Source organism: Drosophila serrata, unplaced genomic scaffold (assembly GCF_035046125.1).
Source record: "Drosophila serrata isolate PLE 108 unplaced genomic scaffold, ASM3504612v1 contig_23, whole genome shotgun sequence".
Lineage (NCBI taxonomy): Eukaryota > Metazoa > Arthropoda > Insecta > Diptera > Drosophilidae > Drosophila > Drosophila serrata.
Window position 1 is genome coordinate 786,768 of NW_028256921.1, and position 24,402 is coordinate 811,169.

At 36.4% G+C, this 24,402-nt stretch overlaps 3 protein-coding genes across 4 annotated transcripts in view; 1 reads left to right on the plus strand and 2 right to left on the minus strand.

The window, feature by feature from the left end:
- The window catches only part of LOC110184181 (uncharacterized), a 30,092-nt gene extending 22,305 nt beyond the window's left edge, over positions 1-7,787 (plus strand). For both annotated transcript variants that reach the window (XM_086830167.1, XM_086830173.1), the window contains 2 exons: positions 6,398-6,502; positions 7,519-7,787. The gene's annotated coding sequence lies outside the window, so the exon portion shown is untranslated. The remainder of the gene's footprint in view (positions 1-6,397; positions 6,503-7,518) is intronic.
- A 5,501-nt stretch (positions 7,788-13,288) lies between these two features.
- LOC110184139 (uncharacterized) lies at positions 13,289-14,753 on the minus strand. Its single transcript, XM_086830186.1, has 5 exons — positions 14,536-14,753; positions 14,334-14,436; positions 14,094-14,260; positions 13,729-13,958; positions 13,289-13,459 (listed from the first exon to the last, which is right to left on the minus strand). Exons 1-5 carry the CDS (start codon positions 14,717-14,719, stop codon positions 13,289-13,291), a joined length of 855 nt encoding a protein of 284 aa, XP_086686312.1. The 5' UTR covers positions 14,720-14,753.
- A 7,236-nt stretch (positions 14,754-21,989) lies between these two features.
- Positions 21,990-22,912, minus strand: LOC110184199 (uncharacterized). The gene is made up of 3 exons (XM_020952642.2): positions 22,371-22,912; positions 22,135-22,304; positions 21,990-22,075 (listed from the first exon to the last, which is right to left on the minus strand). Exons 1-3 carry the CDS (start codon positions 22,910-22,912, stop codon positions 21,990-21,992), a joined length of 798 nt encoding a protein of 265 aa, XP_020808301.2.
- Between the last annotated feature and the right edge of the window lie 1,490 nt (positions 22,913-24,402).

Consider the following 24,402-nt stretch of genomic DNA (forward strand, 5'->3'; position numbering starts at 1 on the left):
GGAGTCGAAAGTACAGAAGGAACCTCTGGAATTGAGACTTCCGTTGTCCTGGAATTGCCCTAGAGTTTCCAATGGAAAGAAAGGAAGTGATGTCTCCCATCTTGCTTTTTATTCATTCACACAATCTTGTTGATTATTTCAATTTATTTAAAGACTTCCTGTCTTGCATAAGTTTTAAATTAAGCTCTATAAACCCAGTATTTCCGCTCAGTGCATGCCCATCTCTATCTCTCTCTCTCTGAGCCATTGCCTTCCACAATTCTCAGATTTAATCGTATAAAAAAAATCTTAATTTCATCTACTTACACACATGCTTATCGGGGGTAGAGGGAGGGGCTAGGGCTCTGTAGGGGGCGGGGCTCGGGGCTGGACAGGTTGCTAACTGGCCAATTTGGTTGCGCCTCTTTTGTGTGTTTGCTTTTGGCGCTGTTTCGCTGTTCGCACGGCCGCCAAATTGTGTTCATTGGGTTAAGGGGGGAGTTCCAAAAGGGGGGCTAGTATGGGTTAAGGGTAGAGGGAGGTGGGGTTACGGATAACAAGCAATCAAAGTTGGTAACTGATACACCAGACATAATCGATTTGCTGCCAATTGATGTATGGCCCAGGCAAAGCGATACAAAGTGCCTTTAATGCCGCTTGTTCAGGAATGGTTGGTCCATTATGTATCTAATAAGCCAGATAAATTATATCATTAAATGATTTATGTTTCCATAGTGACAGATCATGAGTGCGGAAATTCAGATTCTTTATGTACATTTTTAAATATTTAAGGAAATTATACAAGAACGAATGGGGTTCCATATAAATTAATGAACCTAAAGATATTTACTTTCAAGTTTTGTAAGTTCTATATTTACCTATACTTAAAAAGATGCACAGATTTGAGGGTTTTTTTTTTAAATATTATTAAGAACCTTTATTTTACATATTTTTTATAATTTATTTTCTTTACTTTAAAGTTTTCTAAATTCTGTTTTACTAACTGAAAAGATGTAACAATTTAAGATGGTTTTTATTTTATTCAAAACCGTTCAATGAATTTTTTTTTATAATTTTTATATTAAGCTATGATCGCTTTTATGTCCAGTTCTTAATACTATTTTCTGGGGAATTTTTCCTCTTTTTTTTTAAGTTTTATACTCAGCACTTTGTTTAGTTTTAATTTAAGTCAAAAGCCTTTTGAATACCTTGCATGTCTTACAATTAAGAACACTCTTTTATAACTTCCCGATTCAGAACCCTTCTATGCATATTTTTTTCTTAATTTTTATATTGAGCTATGGTCACTCTAATGTCCTTTTCTTAAAACTATTTTCTGGAATATTTTTCTAAGTTTTTATACTCATTTCTTTTTTTAATTTTAATATAAATAAACAACTTTTGAGTACCTTATATATCTCACAGTTGATCACACTCTCTTATAGCTTTCTTTTTTTTACCTTTATATACATATAAGAAAAATCTATATTCCCATAGATTTACCATAGTTTTAAAACCACTGTCCCCCTGCAGTAGCTCAAAAATATTCATAAACCCTACAATATGGACGGCTCTGTCATCGCTCAAAATCTCAAAAAGAGCGGATCCCATTTGGAGCAGATGCAACACTGCCAGGGAATCAGGAGGAGGAGGAGATGATGGGTCGGAAAGGGGGCTCCGGAAGCAAGCGAAGGCACTCCTGCTCCTGTGTCCTGCGGCCAATTAGGGCTAATTTATGATTTCAATCATTTCTTAATTGCATTTAATGTGCAGCGATTTAGCGCTGGCTTGGGACCTGCTGACGAAGGTCAGGGGCGTGACAGGGGGGTGTGAGGACAGAGGCTGAGGGCCCAAACGAGGGACTACTTGGTCAGTCGGCCAAAGTTAATGATGTGCAATTGAGCCGGGTTGCCAGGGGAGATCGGAGAGCGGAGAGCGGAACTTAACTGGCTTTGGCATAGTGCTGATGGTGCTCCAGGGCAGCTGTCGATACGTCGACACGGACTTATCGCCATTTAATTAATTTGCGCACACCTCAAAGGTCACGCCAATGCATTTAAAAATCACTCTTAATAAATGTAGATAATGTTTTTTTATTTATTATTGTTTTTTGTTGGGAAGTAAATGATTGATCGCTTGGGTTCTCTTACGAAATATAGTCATAAATATATAAGGAAATTTGGAAGAATGCTGAAGAGATTACTTGACTAAACTAAATATATATATTTTAATATACAAAATCCACAAAATATATATATTTTAATATCCAAAATATAATTCCTATTTTCCTTACCCCCAAACTATGATTTAAACAATTGTGTTTTAGTTTATATTGTTATTTTCCCCCTTTTGTTTATTTTTTGTCAAGTCAAGCCAAGTGCAGATTTACGGCCAAGTAGCAGTGACAGTACAGTGACAATCGCAGTCACTGTTTTGCTCGCTCACTGGGTGAGTCAGTCACGCAGTCAGTTTGTCAGTTTGTCAGTTTGTCGCCCTGTCAGTTTGGGGGCCAAAAAAAAAAGCACGCTAAACTTGCCAAAGTGGCAAAAGCAGCAGCAGCAGCAGTAACTTCCTTCATCCTGGCATAAACTGATTTATTTATAAACGTATTTTATCTCTGCCTGTGACAAAGCATTCATTTCACATTCTGGCGGACAAAAGACAGAGGGCCCAGTTCTCCTCCACCCACCGCCGCCCAGAAATTAAAATACAAAAGTGCAAAAATGTTTGGCAAACTTGTTGCGCCCCAAATTGAGAAACACAGGCAGAAAATTCATTAACAGAATGCTTACAATTAAGATTAAGTTGTATTTAATAGTATATTTATTGATAGAACTGAACAAAATTTTAAAGGATTTATTTAGAGATTTTATAATTCTATCCTGATCCCTTTCTCTCTGTGCTCTTGCTCTCAGAGAGGAATGTGGCCCCATGAGGGGGAAAACTTTAAAGAGGGGATAAACACCATCAGCAAGGTCATTTGTTTTGTATGTCGATGACAAAGGCAACGTCCAAGAAGAATCCACAACAGAAGGAGGAAGATGTTTCTCAAAAGTCGTGACAGGAAGTGATTCCTTAATTCCTGGTACTATATGCCAATGCACTGCACAAAATACAAGTTATTTACATAAAAGCATCACTAAATATGTTTCAGTTTCGAAAATTGTGGTTCCCAATATTTAGAGATTTAAAAAATTATTTTCTTCAATTGTGAAAATCCTTGAAGTCCTTGTAGAACCAATTTTCTTCAAGTGTTTTACTGTAGCCTTTGCTGCTGTCTGTCTGTGATGCTAAATGGTTGAGACAACAATGCTGTTTGTCATTACCGGCCATCGGTTATTTTTGGACAGGTTGTCTTAACACTCGGAATAAATATGTATTATAATTATTAAAAAAATCAATTTAAAAGCCATTGTAAGAAATGTAATTATTGAAATTAATTGCAAGGAAATATATATATTTAATTCAATGGCAAAATGTTGATGATTTTATTTCGTTTTAGGGATAGAATATATATATTTTTTATATATTTTTTTATGCAATTTTTTTCTGTGTGCACATCAAGAACCAAGGAGCAGCAGGAGTCCCACTTTTGCCTTACTTTGTAGGTGTCAGCGATAGGACCCGCGGCAGTCTGTTGACGACGTGATGCAGCTTTTTAGCAAGCAGTCAAAACAGAGGCACAGTGGGGCAAAAACGAAGAAAAGGAGAACTTAAGACACTGAACACATAACAGAAAAATGCTTTTGCGAATTTGTTCCACCTTTAAATTCTTTATATTTTAAATGTTTGACTTCGAAATGCTTATTCAAAATCGAAAATTAATTAAATAATATGAAATAATTAAATAAACATTAAAGAATAATTTTATTTGTATATACAAAAATATATTTGCTCAGATAAATCATCATTACCTTATAAAATAATCCATAATAATGTTTACCTTTCAATTATATTTACTTATCCCCTTGCAAAAATGTATATTCACAAACATTTCACCATGCTTCTTGATGTTGTCAATTGCTCTCAAGTGAATCTACAGCCCAAAAACATAAATAAATAAATAAATTCGCCGACGAGACGAGACGAGAAGAAATCGCAGATACAGATACAGATACAGATACTGACTTAGCCACAGATAAACACACGGAACAGAACCAGCCCAGCAGCGGGGTGTACGGAGGGGTACAGACAAAGTTACACACAAATAATGTACGAAAGTGGCTTATAAAACAAAATTTGTATGAATGGTCCATGTAGCGTTGGCTGCCTACGTGACATGACATCCCCGAGATACAACTTGTTGTGGAGCCTCCAACACACACACCCCCACTTAACCACCGCTGTGAGCAGAGGCGTGCCTTAAGGGGGAGAGATTCCCATACTCAGTCTCAAACAAAACCCAATTGAAGTAATTTTTGTGGAGAATTGTTCACTTTGGCGAATGAACTATGACATATTCATCCGAAATTGTTCATTCTTAATGTTTACTTGGTTAGTTTTCGCCCTGTTCTCTGGTTTAAAAACATTTCTAACAAACATGTAATGTTATTTATAATTGAATTATGCAAAAAACTGCATCCCCTGTAAGTAAAGCTTTTGCTTACGTCCCTGATTGAGATAGCTACCTTTTAGTCCGGACTCTGGAAGCACTTTGCCCACTTTTTTGTGGCTTTGAGTCTGCTGCCTGTTGCCGGCAATGGAATAATTCCCATCAAATCACGTCCCTTGTCCCGCCTTCCTCGTTTTTTATATATATATATTTTTTTCTTGTGGTGCTCTTCAAAACTCAGATACAGATACAGATTTCTGCCGGTTTGTGTTTTCCTTTTGGGCTGTGCTTTTTTATATGATATGCCGAGCATCTCAAAACAATTTGTAAGACTTAAGCTGAGTTTGTTTGGTGTCTTGCATAAATTATAAAATCCGAAAGCTGGAGTGCCCGTGCAAAAAATAAAAACAAAACAAAAAAAACACACGAAAAGATAAACAAATACCAGGAATAGGGAGCAGGGAAAAGGGTGTGTGCTAACAAACGAAACTGGCCACAAATTCACAGAGAGAAAATAGCTGAGATAGAAAAGTGAATAGAAAATTTGTTTTAATTATTATATATAAAGTATATATATTTAATGACTATAAATATTGCCTTGAAACTCTCTTTTGTTTGGCAAACTTCCCTGTATTTTTAATACACTTTTTCTCATAGTATATTCAAGTAAAGGCACCCAAAATTGTATCTCTATCTTTTGGATTGCATAAATTTATTAAGCGACTAAGCCAGGACAAAATTCACAATTCTCAATTACTGAAAATATGGCCAGAATGGGGTAAGTGCAGCAGGTTCCTCTAATGTGTATCTTACGGATGCGGACTACACACTGCCGCACACACAACTAATCCAAGTCAATAAAATTCTAACCATAAAAAGGGGCAGGCCTTGGGCCATGGTCCTTGCTCTTATTGGATTTTGCTGACCGTGGCTGAAATTGCAGCTGAGGTCTCCCATTAAATCTACATTTTTGCGGACAACCCCACTAAGTGTGTGCATATGGGGCTGTATGTGTGTGTGAGAGTGTGTGTATTTCCGGTCACAATTGAAATTTACGGAGAGCCGCATTATTAATCTCAAGATTAGATTGAGTCTTGTTTTTGATAAACTGAAATGCCAAATATTTATGCCTTACATAAACTGTGTGTGTTGTTTGAAGGCATAAAATACCCCTCAGGGTACTTATGGGTGCCTTTAGAGGGGGTTGCAGGGGCTCACATTATGGTTTTATGAAGGGGTTACAAGCAGGGAGAGAAATAGTGAATAAAATAATAAAGAGGTACTTAAATTTTAAAGGTTATAAGGGCTACTAGGTCACTTAGCCTTGCTCTAACTGATATAAACCAAGTTAAGGTTAAGACTCAATCAGTTTTATCCTATTAAAGCACCTTCTTCTCTTACTTTCTTCCTAAAATTTAAGATTTTGTTAAATTATTTAACATACATACAATATTTAGCTTTGGTAGCTTCTAACTTTTCGGGGGTAAAGAGTTCTTAGACTCTTTTCTGCCCTCGTCTGGACGTTGGTTGTTTGGTATGTGCCCAGTTTACTAAAAAGCCAATGTCTTAGCTTTTTTTTTTTAAGTTTTGCTCCATTTTTTTCTGTTGAGTTTGCTTGATTTTTTTTTGGGTTTTTTCGCGTGTGTGCTCGCATTGTGCTTTGAGGTTTGATAACCTCGATATAAATCTGGAAAATGCCGCAGTCACTCACACACGCAGTTGCTGTCTTTTTTTTTGGGCTTCCCTGCAATGCACCATGGAATTCAAAGAAAGAATTCGTTTTAAAATTATACAAATACTTAAAATTATAGGGAATATAAGATATTGAACATACATATTAAATGACATTTAATTTTACCATTTTAGGATATTAAAATTTTGGTCAAAAGCTTGCAACGCAGTGAAGGAATCATTTCCGACCCTATAAATCATATATATTATTGATCAAAAACCACAGGAGAATCTTTCTAGGTATGTATGAAAAGAAAAAAATTTTCAAAAATTTTTCAAAATTTTATAAGGGTTTATATCGTTGAAATTATCAAAAAAAAATTACAAAAAATTAATTTTTTTAAGACTGTAAACTGAGTATGCAGATTTATTAACCTAACAACAACTAACATAGGACTGTTGTCCGAATTTAAATTAATTCCTTTTTGGCTTAGGTATGAGTTTTTTAAGATTTAATTTTTGGTCAAATTTTCATATAATAATATTGGTAATATCGACTCAAAAATGGTATTGCAATTTTAGTCAGAAGCATGAAACGCAGCGAAGGAGTCATTTCCGACCCTATATATCATATATGTTCTTGATCAGAATCAAGAGGAGAATATTTCTAGCCATGTAGGAAAGATAAAAAAGTTTTTTAAAATTTTCAAAATTTTATAAGGGGTAACATCGTAAAAATGATCAAAAATTGAGAAAAAAAATTTTAATTTTTTTAAATTTTAAATTAAAATAAATTTTTAATTGCAAATTTATTAAACTAACAAAAACTAACATAGGGCTGTTTACCGAATTTAAATTAATGCATTTTTGGCTTAGTTATGAGATTTCAAAAACTTTAATATACCCCAATAAATAAGCATTTTAACATATCGATTAAATATATGTACCTAGAATACTCATATTTTAGGATATAGTATACGAAGGTTTAAAAGCTAATGATTGCCAAAGTCATATATATTTCAATTTGCAATTAATCAAAAAACTAAAACAACAAACAAAAGACTAAAACATTGAACAAAAAACTCCTCAAAAAATTTTAAAGCATTTTTTAAACTCTTATAAAATGGTTACAACTATAAATCATTTCTCAAATGTGTAATATTTTAAAAATTAAAACCTTAAACGCTGCTTTTTTAAAAGTTGCCCACTCAGAAAAGCTTTTTAAATCGCGATTAATTTTACATTTACTTATTTTTGGCCTTAATTATAGTAATTTGTAATAATTTAACTATATATAACTTCATTTTTCCCCATAGTACCCATAGGTCAACGTTTCGATTCGATTTCGGGTTTTGGGTTTGACTCTGCACTTGGACTTCTCCGGATAATCGCACGTCCGACAAACTTGGAGCCGCTTTGGAGCTGAAGTTCAATGGCTGACATTCCCGTTGGCAATCCCTTCCCCATTCCCAAACCCATTCCCCGGACGGATTTCCATTGCCATTCAATTTGTGTGTGTCGGCGCTTTGAATTTTTCATGCAACACGTCAATTATGGCCATTACTCAATTTATTTATTTACTTTGCTATTTATTTATTTACAATACGGAAGTCAGGCTCGATGCAGACAAGGGTCAGCTCCCTGGAGGACTCGGCCTCGGTTTCGGTCACCCATTTTTGATACCCTTGCTGTAACCCTGTACTATAACTTTAGACAGAAGTTTGCAACAGAGTTATTTTTGACTATAAAATATAAATATATATAATATGTATCTGTAACATATATATGCTAGATCCACATCAACAGTTAAGTCAATATTATCCACAGGAACGTTGAGAAAATGTTTAAAAGAAAACGTTTACTTTGTCAATTTCCATTTTATTTTCATATACTTTAAAATATGAAAATATTTTCTCTTCCTTTTCTCCACTTTCACACTTTTTTATTCACTTACTATTCATTTAGTATATATAAATTATTTATTTACCTCATATTATTTATTTAATATTTATTTGTTATTTATTTTATTTGTCCAATTAATTTGGATCGTGTTGCCAAGTCCTTTTCGAAAGAAAAAGCTCTTTGGCAAGTGGCCATCTCCATTTTTCGCTCTTTCGCCCACACATCCTCCTTCTAATATCGCGAAGCGAGCCTCCCCCGCTCCCGTTGAAAATCATTTACTCCACACTCTCTCTCTGTCTTCCAACTGGAATAAAAGCAGATCTGTTAATTTATTTTACTTTATACATGAGAATTCCATCCCAAGGACGAGAATTCCACACCGTGTATCTGTTAGCGTGTCAAATTTCTCTGTACACCTGTCAAATGTAAACCTAACATAGCTATGTTAAGTTACAGGAGCAAATTGGTAACAAAACGGACGCACAAAAGAAGAAAAAATTCGAGAGCGACAACATCACTTCGCAGGAGATCCCGGAAAAAAATGGAAAAACGGCGGAAAAACGACGGGAAATTAGCGGAAAATTAGTGAAAAGTGTTGGTGAAGAGGGGAGAAGTATCCCTAAACCCAAATTTGGCCGCTGCCGTGTGTTTTTTGTGGTTTTTCGTGGTTTTTCACGGCGCCAAGATCGGCGCGTTTTTTTCTTCCTTTTTTTATATGTGAAAAGTGCAAGTGGAAAGGAGAAAGAATATCGAATCACGCGGCCTGGCACAAAAAATGAAAACGAAAACGGCTCCACGCAAGGAGATCGTGGAAAAACGGAGAAAATCAGTGGAAAATTCGCGAAAAGTGTTAGTAAATTGGCGGCAGAGACCCCAAAACCCAAGATCAGTGCGTTTTTTTGTTTCATTTTTGATATGTGAAAAGTGCCAGTGGAAAAGAGAAAGAATTTCAGGTCACGTGATGCAAGGCACCGGTACCGCAATGTCTACTCCTTCTCTCCGAGCAGTCGTTTTGCTACACTCGGAAAAAAAGGTGTCGCTTCATAATTATAAAAAATAAAATAAAAAGGGAGAGATATGGCAAAAGCGGATAAAAAGCCAAGATCAGTGCTTTTTTAAGTGCATTTTTTTTTATTTTTTTATATGTGAAGTGTTCAAGTGAAAAAAGAAAGAATTTTAATTCAAGTGTAATAAAATACCGCGCAAAGTTCTATTCTGTCTCCTCCACTCTCAATCTCAATCGTTTGGCTGCACTCAGAAAAAAGTGTGTAGCTGTGAAAATTTTAAAAAATAAGGAACAGGGATGGAAATGCGGGTAAAATGCCAAGATCAGTGTTTTTTTTAAGTGAATGTTGTTATATTTAAAAAATGTTTTTATTTGTGAAATTAAAAAAAAAAGAATGAATGAATTCAAGTGTAAAAAAATGCCGCGCAAATTTCTATTCTCTCTCCTCCACTCTCAATCTCAATCGTGTGGCTGCACTCGAAAAAAAATGTGTTGCTGCGAAAAAATATATATAAAATAAATAAAAAATAAATAAATAAAAAATAAGGATAATAAATAAGGAAATAAATCAAAAGTATGAAAGTGCGGGTAAAATGTGTAAAATAAATTAGAAGGTTTATTATCTTCTTTTTTTTGTGTGTATTTTCTGCGTACATATTCCAATTCGCCGTTAGATCTGCAGCAGGAATGTCAACGAGTGCGGGTGAGTGAAACAAAACGTTTTCTCTTTTCTCTTATCCTCGTAATTCGTTGAGCTCGCGCGCGATTCATTTTTCTGCCGTTTCCTTTTGCATATTTTCTGGCGTTGTTCTCTTCGAAACCTAAGAGTAAGAGAGTACGAGTTACGTACTCTCAGAATTTGATCCTCTCTTGTGGTAGTTAATATGGACAGTTGAAAACCCGACTTTGTTTGGCTTTTTTTTCGCAAGTTATTAATAGAAACAAAACAACAATAACTGAATGCAAGTTAATCTTAATGAAACTCTTATAATTATATATTTTTGACCTTATTTTACAATATATATAACACAAAACGGCGTCCGGTAAGTACAGCCAAAGAGCGTAAGAGTGATGTACTCTTATAATATGATCATCTCTTATGGAGAATTGGAAAACTGTCTTTGTTTATCATTATTTTGAGCAATTTGGAAATTTGTGAACATTATGCAAGGGATTCTTATAAAAATTTTATTAACTAAAAACTTAAAGCCTTATTTTACAATATTTATAATACAAAACGGTTCCCGGAAAAAGTGTAAGAGCAATTTACTCTTAGAATATGACTCTCTTTTGTGGTAGTTAATATGGACAGTTGGAAAACTACCTTTGTTTACCTTCTGTTTTCTTGGCAATTTGGAAATTTGTGAACTTTATGTTTGGTAATCTTAATGAAATCTTTAAATTTATGTACTTTAAGCCTTATTTCTGGAAAGGGGAACTTTAGACCGTGGGAGCCACGTACTCTTATATACGAATCTCGTTTGTGGGTGTCAATATTGCCTTAGCCTGTTTTTCTTGGCAATTTGTATATTTTTGAATAAAAAAAAACTAAATGCGGGGAAATCTAAATGAATGTTATACAATTACCTATTTCAAACCTTATTTTAAAATATATTACTTGTACTACTATTATTATATATTAAAATTTAAAGTATACAAACTTCGGCGTGCCCAAGTTAATTTCGCTTTCTGTTCTATTTTTTATTATTTTTTTTCAGCTGTTGTCGGTTGTATCTAACTGAATAGAAATTCACTTACCCCCCTTTTCTTTTTTGGCCAAAGAGTGTTTCTCATGAAGATAAATTAATTTGGGCAAATGGCCAAATGATGGGCATTAGGGGTTAAGGGCTAAGCGACGGGCCTGTGAATATTTACATAAGTAATCAGGGACAAGGGTCATCAATGACCCATGGCACCATATAAATAGCCACAAGTGCTCGACACCCACTCGGAGTACACTTCGCGAAAAGGTGTTTAAATATAGATACAGTCAGATCGAACCTATTTCTCGCCAAGTGTCGAAACATATTTTCCTGGGTGCGTAATCCATCATATATATATTGTGGAATCTGTCTGTAAATCGCTAATGTGTTTGAGTTTTTCCTGAGAGGATTGTGATTGGAAAAGTGGTGGTGGGGATGGGAGTCATACGGGGGGAAAGTGAATCCAGTGTAAAGTCCATTCAATCTTCATTTCCAATGCCGTTGCTTTTATGGGGCTTCACGTGAGCGCGGTAAATGTGTAAACTTTGATGCAGGCGCCGAATGTAAAAATTAAAAAAAAAATATAAGAAAGAAAACTATCTTTGGGAAGTCGAAATGCATATACCCTTGCACTTTGCAATTGATTAATAGGTTCTTATTGGAAATCGATCTTAGCTTAGCTCAAAGTTTAAAAACTCATAACTAAGCCAATAATGCCTCAATTTTAAATCGGAAAGCTTTCCAGTGCTAGTTTTTATTAGAATAATAAATTTGCAAACTCCTTTTGAAAATTAAAAATATTAAAAATTTTATCTCTTTTTTTTTTTTTTTTAATTTAACGATGTAACCCCTTATAAAATTTTGAAAAAATTGTTAAAAATTTTTTTATTGTCTAAGATGGCTAGATCAACTCGGCTTTTGATGCTGATAAAGAATATATATGATTTATAGGGTCGGAAATGAGTTCTTCTTGCCCTTACAGTCCTCTAACCCTTTAAGAGTATACAAAGAGGAGAGAAGAGGATTGACAGAATTCCCTGATCCCTTCCAGAATTGCAGCCAAGGTTATCCTCGTGCCAGAGGTGGGAGCGTGACTCACGCGGCTATACCGCACCGCACTCACATCGGTTCGTTTATTCATTCATTCAGCCCGCTTGCACACTCAACTCATTCACACTCTCGGGGTACTGGGGGCCTGGAGGGGCGGTGCTGCCATTCATTACGTGGGCATGGCTGACTCGTAAATACAAAAACGGGCCAAAGGGAGCTAACGGGGTCAAAAGGACGAGCCCGAATCCCTGGCCCGCATAGGATTAGTAGCGAAATGAATAGCTGCAGTTATCCTGCCACAGAACTCGGTTCCGATTCATCCGTGGTCACTGAAAGAAAATCATTTTGAAGTAATAAATAATGAAGTTAACATTTCACTAAAAAGTTCAAGTATTTAAATATAATTTGTAGTAATTTCTTGTATATTTTTTATTTGCTTAAATGATACTACTATGAGCTAGCACAACTTCCAACAGTGTATCCTGCATTTTACGAGCATATGTGGGAGTAGTGCTGCGAAGGCTAAGGTAAGCAGCCCAGTCTTATGGCCACACATGGAGCTGGAAAAGCTGGGAAAGCTGGAAGAAGGGGCCGGGTAGCTGGAGATGAAACTGAAACTGGGGCCAGAGATGGAGAAGTTTTATGAATGCTCACCGATTTGCCGCCGACAAATCTCTTGGCATCGCCTTTTCACCAATGGCGGCCACCCAATTTGGTACGTTTTTACAGAAACCATTTAAATTGAAACCAGCAAGAACTGAGCCAGCAAGAAGGAGCATTGACACAAAAGGGCAACCGGCAACCGGCAAACCGACAACCGACAGTCGGCAGCTGGCAAATTGAGGCTCGAATGTGTTTTTGTCAGCCGCCTCATAATGTTCCATCTTTTGGCCATCAACAGGGACACAGAGCTAGCTTTGCTCCCTTACCCTACCTCTGCCTGTCCCTAAACTATTTGAAAACGCTCCAATAGACCAACCTGCGCGCAAGTAATTATGGGGGTCACAAAAGCATACAGCTTGGCTAGAAGATAAGCGAGTGTGTTGATATTTCTTCTATAATTTATTACTTCTTAAATATACACAAAAAAAAAAATAGAGGGAGGGGTTTTAAATATTAATTTTAAAGCACGCGGAGGAGGGTCACAAACATAGGGACACACACACAGAAGCTGTCAGGCAAGGAATTGAGACGCATTTCCAAGTCCAAAATGGGGATGAGCATGAAGACGAAGATGAAGATGGAGTTAAGTGGAGCCAGAAGCTGGTGCTCCTTGGAACTTGGAATATAGTGACTGGCCAACTCAACTGTGTCGGACTGGTGACTGGTGACTGCAACAATTGTTTTCAATTTGATTTGCAGCAAGTAGAGCGAGTTGCAAGCCAGTCAAGTGTGTGTCCTTCGTGTCCCCTAATGTTCGGGCCTTCAGTTTGAGACGCCTTCATCATCAACAACATCGTCAGGGGCAGCACCATCCTCATCATCATCATCATCATCATCATCATCATCGTTAGCCGCCTCGGTTGCCAAAATGTCGTTGGCCAAAGTTGATGGCTCGGGCTCGGTTTCGGTTTCGGTCTCGACTTGGCTTACAGCCTGCAGCCAAAGGGGGGAATATACACAATGAGAAAGAGTTAATATATATAATTTACACAATTGTAAAAATCAATCAGTTTGTAATATAAAAGAGTTTATAACTTTTTGTGAGAAATGTTAGGTCCCAAGGGAGTATAGGTTTATTGCTTTACCCTTTAAAAATAGGTGTATGAGTTAGGTTTTGTTTTCTGTGTACTAATACAGGGAAGGTTCCTGGTCTATAAGGTGGAGCAGGAGGGTTAAACCCCCTCCCCCCTCGTGGCACTTACATTTGGTACCCGCTCGGTGCCAGCTACACTTGTGTCCACATCCCCATCCACAACGTTCTCCACATTCTCCACATCCTGCTCGTTACGCTCCGGGTCGCTTATTGAATTTCGCTTAGTCCCGGCTCCTCCACTGGTTCCCGTTCCCATTCCCGTTACCAATTCCATTTTGGTTGCCACTCCGGGCACCTCTAGGCTGCGCGGCAACAGGGGTCGCTCTCCGGATAGCGTCTCTGCGTTTTGGATAAATTCATTAGCGGCTAAAGGGAAGTAGAAGCAGGAGCCTCTGGCATGGTGTATGGAATTATGGTAGTTCTCATCCTAGATAGCTTCGCACTCTATGCCTTGGGCTAGCGAATGATACTTACGCATATCCACATGGTAGCCCCGATTGTCTGCTGTGTAGAATATGGTGGAAAACTGGTCATTGGGCAATGGCACCGAATAGTAACCCTTTTTGGCCAAGACAAGGTCCTTGCCCACAGGCAGCCAGTAGGCGCGTTCATAGCGGGTGTTGCCATTGTCCAATTGGAATCTGCATTTAAATATATAATAGTTATATATATATTTCTTTGTTCTTTTTTTTAAGAGTTTAGGGATACTCCTACCTGAACTCATACTCTCCATCTGCAGATCTGCGATCAAAGCTGTCAATCAAGCGGGGACTTGGGCTGGGCATAACTTGGGGTGGTGAGGGAGCAGGAATAGGAGCAGGAATAGGAGCAGGAATAGGAGCAGGAATTGGAGAAGGAACATGAGCAGGAATAGGAGCAGGAATTGGAGAAGGAACTGGAGCAGGAACTGCTGCTGGTGGCGCCACCAGTGGCGGCCAATGGTGCACATACTGATGTCGATCAGCCTTCTCGGTGGTACTCCTTGGTGTGGTCGTACGCCTGGGTCGCCTGGTCCATCGCGAGTCCACAGGACTAAGGACTAACAGGAGCATCATCAGCATCACAACCATCGAACCGACTTTCGGGGTAAACTCAAACATGCTGCTCAGAATTGAATAATTGATTGTGTGGCATTGCCAAGCATTCGCCTTCTTATATATACCCGCTGCAGAGGCCACTCGAGTGAAGCCTTTCGGCACTAAAGATGAAAAATGTCCGGCAGAACATACACACAGCAATGAACCACCAACTGGCTGGCCTGTTCACCCAGAAAAAGAAAACAAAAAAACGAAAAAAAAATAAAAGGAGTCAAATGAAAAGAAAGGCCCAGGCAACAGGCTGGTCTTGAAGTATAATAAACCCATTCCTCACACGTCAATGGCAATGATTTGGCAGCGCTTTTTTCGGGTTCTCATCTCCCACGAGTTCTCCTTCCTCACTTCCCCAATCGAGGGCTTTCTCTGGAGAACAGTGCAGCCAGATCAGCATTTTTCTCGCCCTTAAAAAATAAGCTACCTAAAGGATCACTCATACAATTTAATAATAATATTAAGTAAAATTTCTAGAATTTAAATCGGGACAACAAACAAAGGCTCTGACGTGACCAAGAATTCCCTTTGGGTCATTCAGTTTTTTCCCCTTTGAAAAGTTCCTTTTTTTGTTGCTCCTTGGACAACTCTGGAACGCTTCTTTTGGTAGGTTTTCTGAGGCGTCACGATGCCTTTTGTGATTTTGACAGTATTATCGAGCTGCGGGGGTGGAGAAAAGGGAGGGCATCCTTGGGCCTGCGACTGGGACTCTTTCTGGGCCTTGTTTACTCCGTTTGTTTGTTTGATTATTTGTTTGTTGCGCCGCCGCCGAATCGATCCCAAAGTGTGTCAGTCCCAGATGCAAAAAAACAGAAGAAAAAAAATAAAAGAAGTTAAATCTCAGTCCCAAATCGACATGGTTCATTGACCAGGCCGCGTCATCGTTCCACATTTGCTATCGCTTTTGGCCCATCTCATCACAAGGCCTGGTCATCGATTTTGATAGCAGTGTAGGCGTCACCATCTGCCCCTAATTGCTTAACCCTTGTGTATGAGGAAGTGTGTGTGTGTGTGAAAATGCCAGACTTCATCTGGCATTCATCACGCCCCCCCTTTTTCTGGGTTAAATATTTATGTTTTCCTTGGCTTTTGTTTGTGATGACTTTGATTTGACAGCGACTGAATGGTTAAATGGGTAAAAGGGGGATTGATTTTCGCAGACTTTCTTTGTTAGTTTAGTAAATGGGGGGAGATTAGGCTGAGGGAGGTTTTTGAATGTTTGTTGCAGGTCGTTTTATAGCCATTTAAAGGTGTTGATTTTAGGTGTAAATTGAGGAAATTGGTATCCTTTTACAAGTTAACTAAGTGAATTAACATTTTGAGTACACTATATTACTTTCTTTTGGTTGTATTGTATTTGCCTATATTACATTTTATATAGTATTTTAATCCAAAATTCAGATGTATTTCTGGTTTCTGTTTATAAAGGCTTATAGCTATGTCTGTTTATATAAATTATCTGTCAAGCCAATTTTTTAGGTGATTAATTAACACCAAAACAGCATTTATTTGATAAATTCAATTTGGAGATCATTATTTATCAACAGAATTAATGATCAGGTAACTAAGGAAAATACCATATAAAATATTTATAAATTAAAAAGTATTTATAGAATAAAAAGTACCATATAGTCCCAGTAACCAGCAAAGGGTTAATATTTGCGGGGACTTACAAATTCCTAAAGCCTGTCTGTCAAACCGCAAGCGTACTTAATTAATGTAAGCACTTTGGTGGAAACAGCTGCTCCTTGTAATCTTATTTTTTTACCCCAACATTTCTGACATCTCATACTATTAAAGGCCTAAAGGTGCCGACTAACGGCAACTCCGATCTTATCTCAAAAATGCATTCATTTGACTTTTAATGGCCCTGACGGCATCGCCTCAAAAATATTTGGCATATAAATGCCAAAAGCATCGTAAAAAGGCCTTTGAATGGGTCACTGAAATAAGGAGTTTAAGGGGAAAGATATATGTTTCAGAATCAGTGAAAGATTAAGTATTTATTAAACTATCAGACAAAGATTTGAATTGTTTATAAAATAATAAAAGAAAATATATATATAATATAAATATTTAAAATAACAAAAGAAAAATAAATTTAGCAGATTGAAATTTGATCACTAGGAATTAATGCAATATACATTTTATATATTTATGTTAAAAAACAATTAAGTAATGCCTGTTTTCATTCCATTTACCCTTTTACATTTTCCTCTTTTTTCAAAGATCGTTTGTATAACAGTATAGCTGATATAGTAGTTAGATTTTTGTAAAAATTTCACAAAGAATTCTAGATTAGTATATAATGGGTATATATCAAATTTAATGAAAATCTGTTGAAAAATGGAAAAGTTATAATTAATTTTTCTTAAAATATATATAAGTTTATATGTACATATATATGTATAATATATAGTCCACCGATTCGCCATTCTCCGATTTATATACTAGTAAAATTATATAGAAGAATAACTGTATAGTTTCAGTCAAATAGCTCGCTCTTTGTATCAAAGCAAATCTCGCACACGTGTACATATGATTCCCAACTGGTTCTAACCTCCCCGGAACGAAGTGACTGCTGCCGGCCAGGTCTCCGATATGTGTTGTGTTACAAAAGTTGCAAGTCATTGTTTATTAGTGTTCAAAGTTAGAAACTGATCAGACATACTTACTGATCATAGTTAATTACTGGTCATAGATACTTACTGGTTATATCTACTGGTTTTTTATAGGTACTTACTGGTTATAGATGCTTACTGTTCAGAGTTACTTACTGGTCATAGATACTTACTGGTCATAGGTACTTACTGATCTTAGTTACTTACTGATCATAGTTAATTACTGATCGTAGTTATTTACTGGTCACAGATACTTACTGATCATAGTTACTTAATGTGAATTGATACTTGCTGCTCATAACTAATTACAGATCATAGTTACTTACTGGCCATAGATACTTACTGTCGAAAGATACTTACTGATCATCAATACTTAACAACCGTTTCTCTGGCAGTTATTCCGAATTTCATAAAACTAAAGGCGAATTTCTATAATAATAAAAGATAGATTTGAATCAAATTAGATAAAAATATGTTAAAATCTGAAAAAGTTATAACTTTTTTTTTTTAAAGAATATGTATTCATTATATGGGTGGAGATAAGGGTATAAAAAAGAGATTGAAAAGCGCACAACAAACTAATAAATATCTGCTGTACCCACATAAGTATAAAATATTGTTTAGCAGCAGCCGGAACCGCTATATCTGGCCCTGTCTTTCGGCGTGTGCTCACAATATTTCATTTCCCATTTTCCTCATTTTCCCCCTTGTAGCCAGCCAAACAAGGTCCCCATATCCACACACCCACACTTAGCCAGCGGCCAAAAGGAGACCGACATTGGCATTTTCAAGTGTCTAAGCCATGAATTTATATTGCTCGATTTCGATTTAAAAGTATTTCGGTTACATAATCTCGGCATTTTTATCACATTCCACAGCCACTGTTTGATGCTCCCGGCCAAAAAACTTTCCTCACGATTCGTCTCCCAAAAACTGACCCTCCCCTGCTCTTCTCCGGCACAAAAAAAGGCGACGCCCAGTCAACTCCCCCCTATCTTGTTGTGGTGTAAATTGCTCAATTATAGGCAAGTTTGTATCTGTGGCGAGTGTATCTATCCATCTTTTGTATTGTATCTCAGCATGTGCGAAAGTTTCGATGGCAAAGTTTCGCTTTAAGTTGATTACTTCATGATTTTCAGTTGACCAAATAGCATTTTCCGAGGACTCAACGCAAAAGCCAGCGGGAAATGTGTGGAAATGAATTTCGGAATTAGTTCAAATCCCGGGCAAAGGAGTATGAATTGCATTTTCCAACTTGAGCGAATGCAATAAGCTGGGAAAATGAATATGGTAATGAAGTCAACAAGGAAAGGATGTTGGAAAATTAAATCAAAAACCAGATTGTCCTTAAATATGCAAATGAGAAATTAGTTAAACGATTTCAAGAGATACTTTTGCTTGATATATTGTATCTTTGGGGGTTTCTCAAGCTTTAATGTGTTTTTAATAAGTTAAAATATGACTAAAATGACTTAAAATTCTTGAAAGATGTTCCCTAAATGTTACTCAATCAATTTTATTGACATAACGTTAATCCCGTATCACATCTGCGATAAAAAGACCTTATAGAAAGCACAAAAAATCACGATCAATCGCTTGAAGTTTAAAAACGTGAGCTTAATAAACCTGTTTTTTGCATGATTTTTGCTCGTTTTTTGATCTGCTTTTTTGCTCGATTTTTGGTATGTTTTTTCGGTGCGTTTTTTTTTCTTACGCTCTCTGCCTTATCGCACTCTTTCGGCCTGACTATATAATATAAAGGTCGTCGTATTTACGTCTATTTACGCCGGTACATAGGCCCGGACCCGGCCGGTTGCCTGATTTTCGGCATAAAGCCACGCGCCAGATATGCAAATAGACGACACAATATGAGCTACAATGAAATCTTGTTACTTTTTACTTTTCAAATGCAAAGAAGACACACAAAATGGTTGCTTTATATCTTCAACTCTGTTGATTTAGGCAAATTCGCATTTTAGCCGCATCTAAAGCCGGTGCCGGTGCCGGGAAACTTTTGTGCCGGGAAAAACCGCGGATGTGGTTGTAGATTTCAATGTGGGGATGTATACATTGATGTTTGTGGGATGTGGCGCTGATGCGGGTGGCGAAACCCCTTCTTTTCTTTTTGCTTTTCTTCGGCGACTTGCCTCAAAACAATTTGCCCAGAATTTGCGCGTCCGTCTTGGGATAGTTACCAGCAAAAAAAAAAAATAAATAAAAACAATAACAGCGTTAGTAGCAAATACAGACTGACTTCCATAAAGTGAAGGTTGGTTAGATTTCGTATAATAAGATACAGAAAAAACAGAGCTAGTAAAAACTGTACAGAAAATGCCAGGGAAATATCAAGAATTAATGAAATATTTAAAAAGCATTTAGATAAAGGTTACTGTTTTAATTAAATTTAAATTTTTAAATTAAATTAATTAATTAATTTTTAAATTTAAATTTAATTTAAACTTAAATAGATCAATAGAATGAAATTAAATTTAAATTTTTAAATTAAATTAATTAATTAATGCTCATTAAAACTTAAATAGATCAATAGAATGAAATTAAATTTAAATTTTTAAATTAAATTAATTAATTAATTTTTAAATTTAAATTTAATTTCATTCTATTGATCTATTTAAGTTTTAATGAGCATTAAAAAAGTGGTTACTGTTTTAAGCTAGAGTTTACATTTTAATTTATTTCTTTAAGAGGCTGTTCCTATTTAAAAGAGCATTTACTGTTTTTAAATAAGAATATAAATTTATTTTTATTTAAGGGATTACTTTTTTTTTGAAAAAGAAACCAGGTAAAGGTTAGTTTCTTGAATAAGAATTTAAATGTAATGGTATTTATTTAAATCCTTTTGGGTTCTTCTGAGTAGGCAGACTTTATAAATCTTAAGAAAAATCTCCCTTTACGAGCTTCAAAGACCTACTTAGCTTGTCCCCACTGTATCGCAAGGGGTAGGAGATGCGGGGAGGAAGCTGAGACAAAAGGCGCTTCATCAGCAACAACAATGACAGCTAACAAACAACCGTTAAGTGCCGCAACAAATCGCCAAAAATTGAAAATGGTGGGAATACCGTTCCATTCAGGGACGCCGCAGAAGCCACACAACTCTCACACACACATAGCAAAAATCTCGTTTGGTCCACTGTGGGACCAATACACTAAGAGAAAGCAGATAACACTAAAATATTTAAATTTTCTTATACCCTTACAGTGTATTAAAGTTGCATTCCGAAGCTTACAATACAGTGAAGGAGTTATTTCCGACCCCATAAATCATATATATTCTTGATCAGCATCAACAGCCGAGTCGATTTAGCTATCTTAGAAAGAAAAAAATTTTCTAACATTTTTTTTTAAATTTTTATAAGGGGTCCCATAGTTAAAATGTCCGAAAATTGGCAAAACAAAATTGAATTTTTTTTTAACATTAAAACTAGTACGCAAATTTTTTAAACTACTATAAACTAACACAGGACTGTTTTCCGAATTAAAATGTATGCTTTTTTGACTTAGTTATGAGTTTTTTAAACTTAGATGTTTACAATAAATTAATATTATATAAAAATATCGATTTCAAAAATCCTCCAGATTTTAATCAGTGAAGGACTCATTTCCGGCCCTAAAAATCATATATATTCTTGATCAGCATCAACAGGTGAATCTTTCTAGGCATGTAGGAAAGATAAAAAATTTTCTCAAAAATTTTCGAAATTTTTCAGGGGGTTACATCGTTAAAAGTATTAAAAATTGAAAAAAAAAAACTAGCATAGGACCACTTTCCGAATTAAAATGAATGCATTTTTGGCTGAGTTATGAGTTTTTTAAACTTTATGAAAAAAAAATTTTACTTAAAAATATCTATAAATATTGAATACAAAAATGCATATATGTTAAGCTTAGTTATGATGGATTTCCAAATCGATTCTATAAATCAATTGCAACTCAAAAAAGAGTATGACTCTTGTTGATCTTGTTTTATGGTTTTATGAAATACAAATCTGTACAAAACCTAAATAAATGAAAAAAGCCCTTCAGAGACATTAAATTTGCATTATTTGTTATTAATAGCACTAAGAATATCTCCCAGTGCAGGACAAGAGAAAGATTACCGGGCACCAGGGCTAAATAAAAGACAATAAAAACAAATAAAAAGTTTTTTTTTTCAAATGCCATTTGAATTAAACTGGAATTGGAGCAAAAAGGAAGCTGAAACAGTTGCGAAAAATAAACCAAAAGTAGCACAAAAAGAAACAAAAAATAGGAAAGAAAACAACACAAAAAAAAAATAAAGAAGTAGCGCCAAAAGCAAAAAGGAAGTGATGACTGTACGGGTAAGCCCCGAGAATTCTCTTAAGCGATTCGCATGCTTCTTGTCTGCGGGAAAGTTATGTTTTCTGCTTCCTGTTTTCTTTTCTTTTTTTTTTTTGTTATCCTTAAAGGGACATCCTGACATTCAGATTCTCATAACTCCCAAATAGGTAGATTTATTTATTGAACTTTAAGCCAATTTTTGCTAGAATTATATATTTACAAACGTGCACAAAAAAAATTGTATTTTAGCTATGGAAAATGTAATCCAATTTTTATTTTGAGCTGACAAACTTTCCCAGTTTGTGGTTATAACTATTGCCTCTGTGGATTAGTTATAGTTGAAACTATATACGCTTTCGGTGATTATTAAAGCAATTAACTTGAGGCTCTTCATCGCGTCGCACACTTGGCGGTCGTATTAGATACTCCACTGTAATTATGCTCCAATATTATTTCTCTAATTTACATTATTTATAATACCTCTCATACCTGGTAGCGAATGATAACCCTCGGAATCGGCTATATAGCATCTTAGTTCATAGCCCAGACCCTGGGCCAGGTGACGGGGCTGCACGTAGAAGCCTTTGACGACCCGGCTATGCTGATCCTTTGAGTAGTAACCCTTCTCCCAGCGACGAACGCCATGGGGAATGGCATAACTAATTAAAAATATTAAATTAAATACTATATATATATATTAGGAAGAAGGTAATCTGCAGACTCACCCAAAGATATAGCTGCCATCTTCATTAAGGTCGTAGAAGTTATCACGCCAGGGATTGTAGCTCTCCTCTGGCTCCGCAGTTGCTGGAGGCTGTGGCACAAATCCAGGTAGCTGAGGCTGGGGCTGAGGTGTTGGTTCCTCCTCATCCCCATCTTCATTCTCCTCATTCTCCAATTCTGAATTCTCGGCAAACTGAGCCCGTGCCTCGGCCCCCGTGCTGGGTGCAATTATTCCGGGTCGCCTTGAGAAGGGCGTGGTGGCCAATGGGGCAAAGGCATTGGCCAGCTGCTCGCCCAGAAGCTGCTTCAACTGTTCCCGCATCTCGGCACTATTCTCCTCACTGCTTTCCTGGCTTTCACTACTCTGGCCACCGGTGGCACCGCCACCACCGAATCTCTCGAAACTCTCGCCATCAAAGTTGGGCGTCTGCAGATCCTGACGCGGCGGAGCTGGCACCCGACCCGGCGGCAACCTTTGTCCGGATGTTAGGAGCAGAATCGAGAGCAGCAGGTGAATCTGCAGCGTATACCGAACCGATGGCATCTTGGTGCTAACTACTACTGTCCCCCCATCCGGTATACACTTTTTATATGGCCGCATGGGAATGGGTCTTGGCTGCGGACTCTGTCCGATGAGCTGGCGGTGGTCACAAATCAGACGGAATCGGAATCGGAGTCGGTGCCGAAGTGCCCGGTTGAGAGTGCATAAATCTATGGACAACAAAAGACGGAATGCGCGCGACAAATTTGCATTTCGCTCAGCGAGTTTCAAAGCAACAGATACGAATGCGTATCTCAGTATCTGTCAAATACAAGCTGCCATCGAATGGCAAGCTATAGAACATTAGCTATGTCACGAGATACAAGAAATAATTGCAGAACTGTTCTATCAAATATGCAAGAGCTAGGATTTTAACATTTAAATTGGTTCTTTATATATAACAATTTATATATTTAAAATGAAAACAAGAAAGGAAGCTAACTTCGGCACGCCGAAGTTTATATACCCTTGCAGATAGAAATTCTATGACTAGGAATCCATACAATATAAATTATATATATTTGTGTTAAAAAACAATGAAGTAATACCTGCTTTCGTTTCATTCACCCATACATATTATATTTGCAGCTTTTCATTCAGAGATTTCCATTTTTCTTCTACATCAAACAATAGTTTGTATGGCACCTATATGATATAGTCGTCCGATTTTCATGAAATTTGACACAAATTTTAAGACTAATATAAAATGGCTATACCTCAAATTTGATGAAAATCTGTTGAAAACTGAAAAAGTTATAATTTTTAATTTTATTAATTTCTCGATCGTTTCTATGGGAGCTATATGATATAGTAGTCCGATTTTCATAAAATTTTATGCAAAATTGTAGAGTATAGTAAAATGGCTATATCTCAAATTTGATCCAATTCTATTGAAAACTGAAAATGTTAAAATTTTTTTTGTAAAAATTTTCCGATCATTCCTATGGCAGCTATATGATATAGTCGTCCGATCCGGCCCGTTCCGACATATATACGAGTGAGAGTATATAGAAGGCTAACTACAAAGTTTCATTCAGATAGCTTCAAAACTGAGAGACTAGTTTGCGTAGAAACGGACAGACGGACAGACGGACAGACGGACATGGCTAGATCGACTCGGCTGTTGATCCTGATCAAGAATATATATACTTTATATGGTCGGAGGTGCCTCCTTCACTGCGTTGCAAACTTCTGACTGAAATTATAATACCCTGCAAGGGTATAAAAATCAATTATTTAGGGTAGTATTGGGGAAGAGTTTAATTACTATACATATTAATAGTTAGGTTATCAAGTTTTCCTTCTCAATATATAGGTTTAACAAGCTCTCACATATTTACCCTTTGTACCCTTTTTCAGTGTACTATAATTTTAGTCAGAAGCTTGTAACAAGAGAAGAAATCATTTCCGACCCCATAAATCATATATATTCTTGATCAGCATCAACAGCTGAATCGATCTAGCCATCTCAGAAACAAAAAGTAATGAATCTT

What these genes read in the sequence shown, in the direction of transcription:
- LOC110184139 (XM_086830186.1), bottom strand. Translation starts at nt 14,719, where the DNA reads ATGTTTGAGTTTACCCCGAAAGTCGGTTCGATGGTTGTGATGCTGATG. An exon ending in GATGGAGAGTATGAGTTCAG is followed by an intron (nt 14,261 to 14,333) that starts GTAGGAGTATCC and finishes ATTTAAATGCAG; the next exon opens with ATTCCAATTGGACAATGGCA. An exon ending in GCACCGAGCGGGTACCAAAT is followed by an intron (nt 13,460 to 13,728) that starts GTAAGTGCCACG and finishes CTTTGGCTGCAG; the next exon opens with GCTGTAAGCCAAGTCGAGAC.
- LOC110184199 (XM_020952642.2), bottom strand. Translation starts at nt 22,912, where the DNA reads ATGCCATCGGTTCGGTATACGCTGCAGATTCACCTGCTGCTCTCGATT. An exon ending in GATGGCAGCTATATCTTTGG is followed by an intron (nt 22,305 to 22,370) that starts GTGAGTCTGCAG and finishes ATTTTTAATTAG; the next exon opens with TTATGCCATTCCCCATGGCG. An exon ending in GGGTTATCATTCGCTACCAG is followed by an intron (nt 22,076 to 22,134) that starts GTATGAGAGGTA and finishes GCATAATTACAG; the next exon opens with TGGAGTATCTAATACGACCG.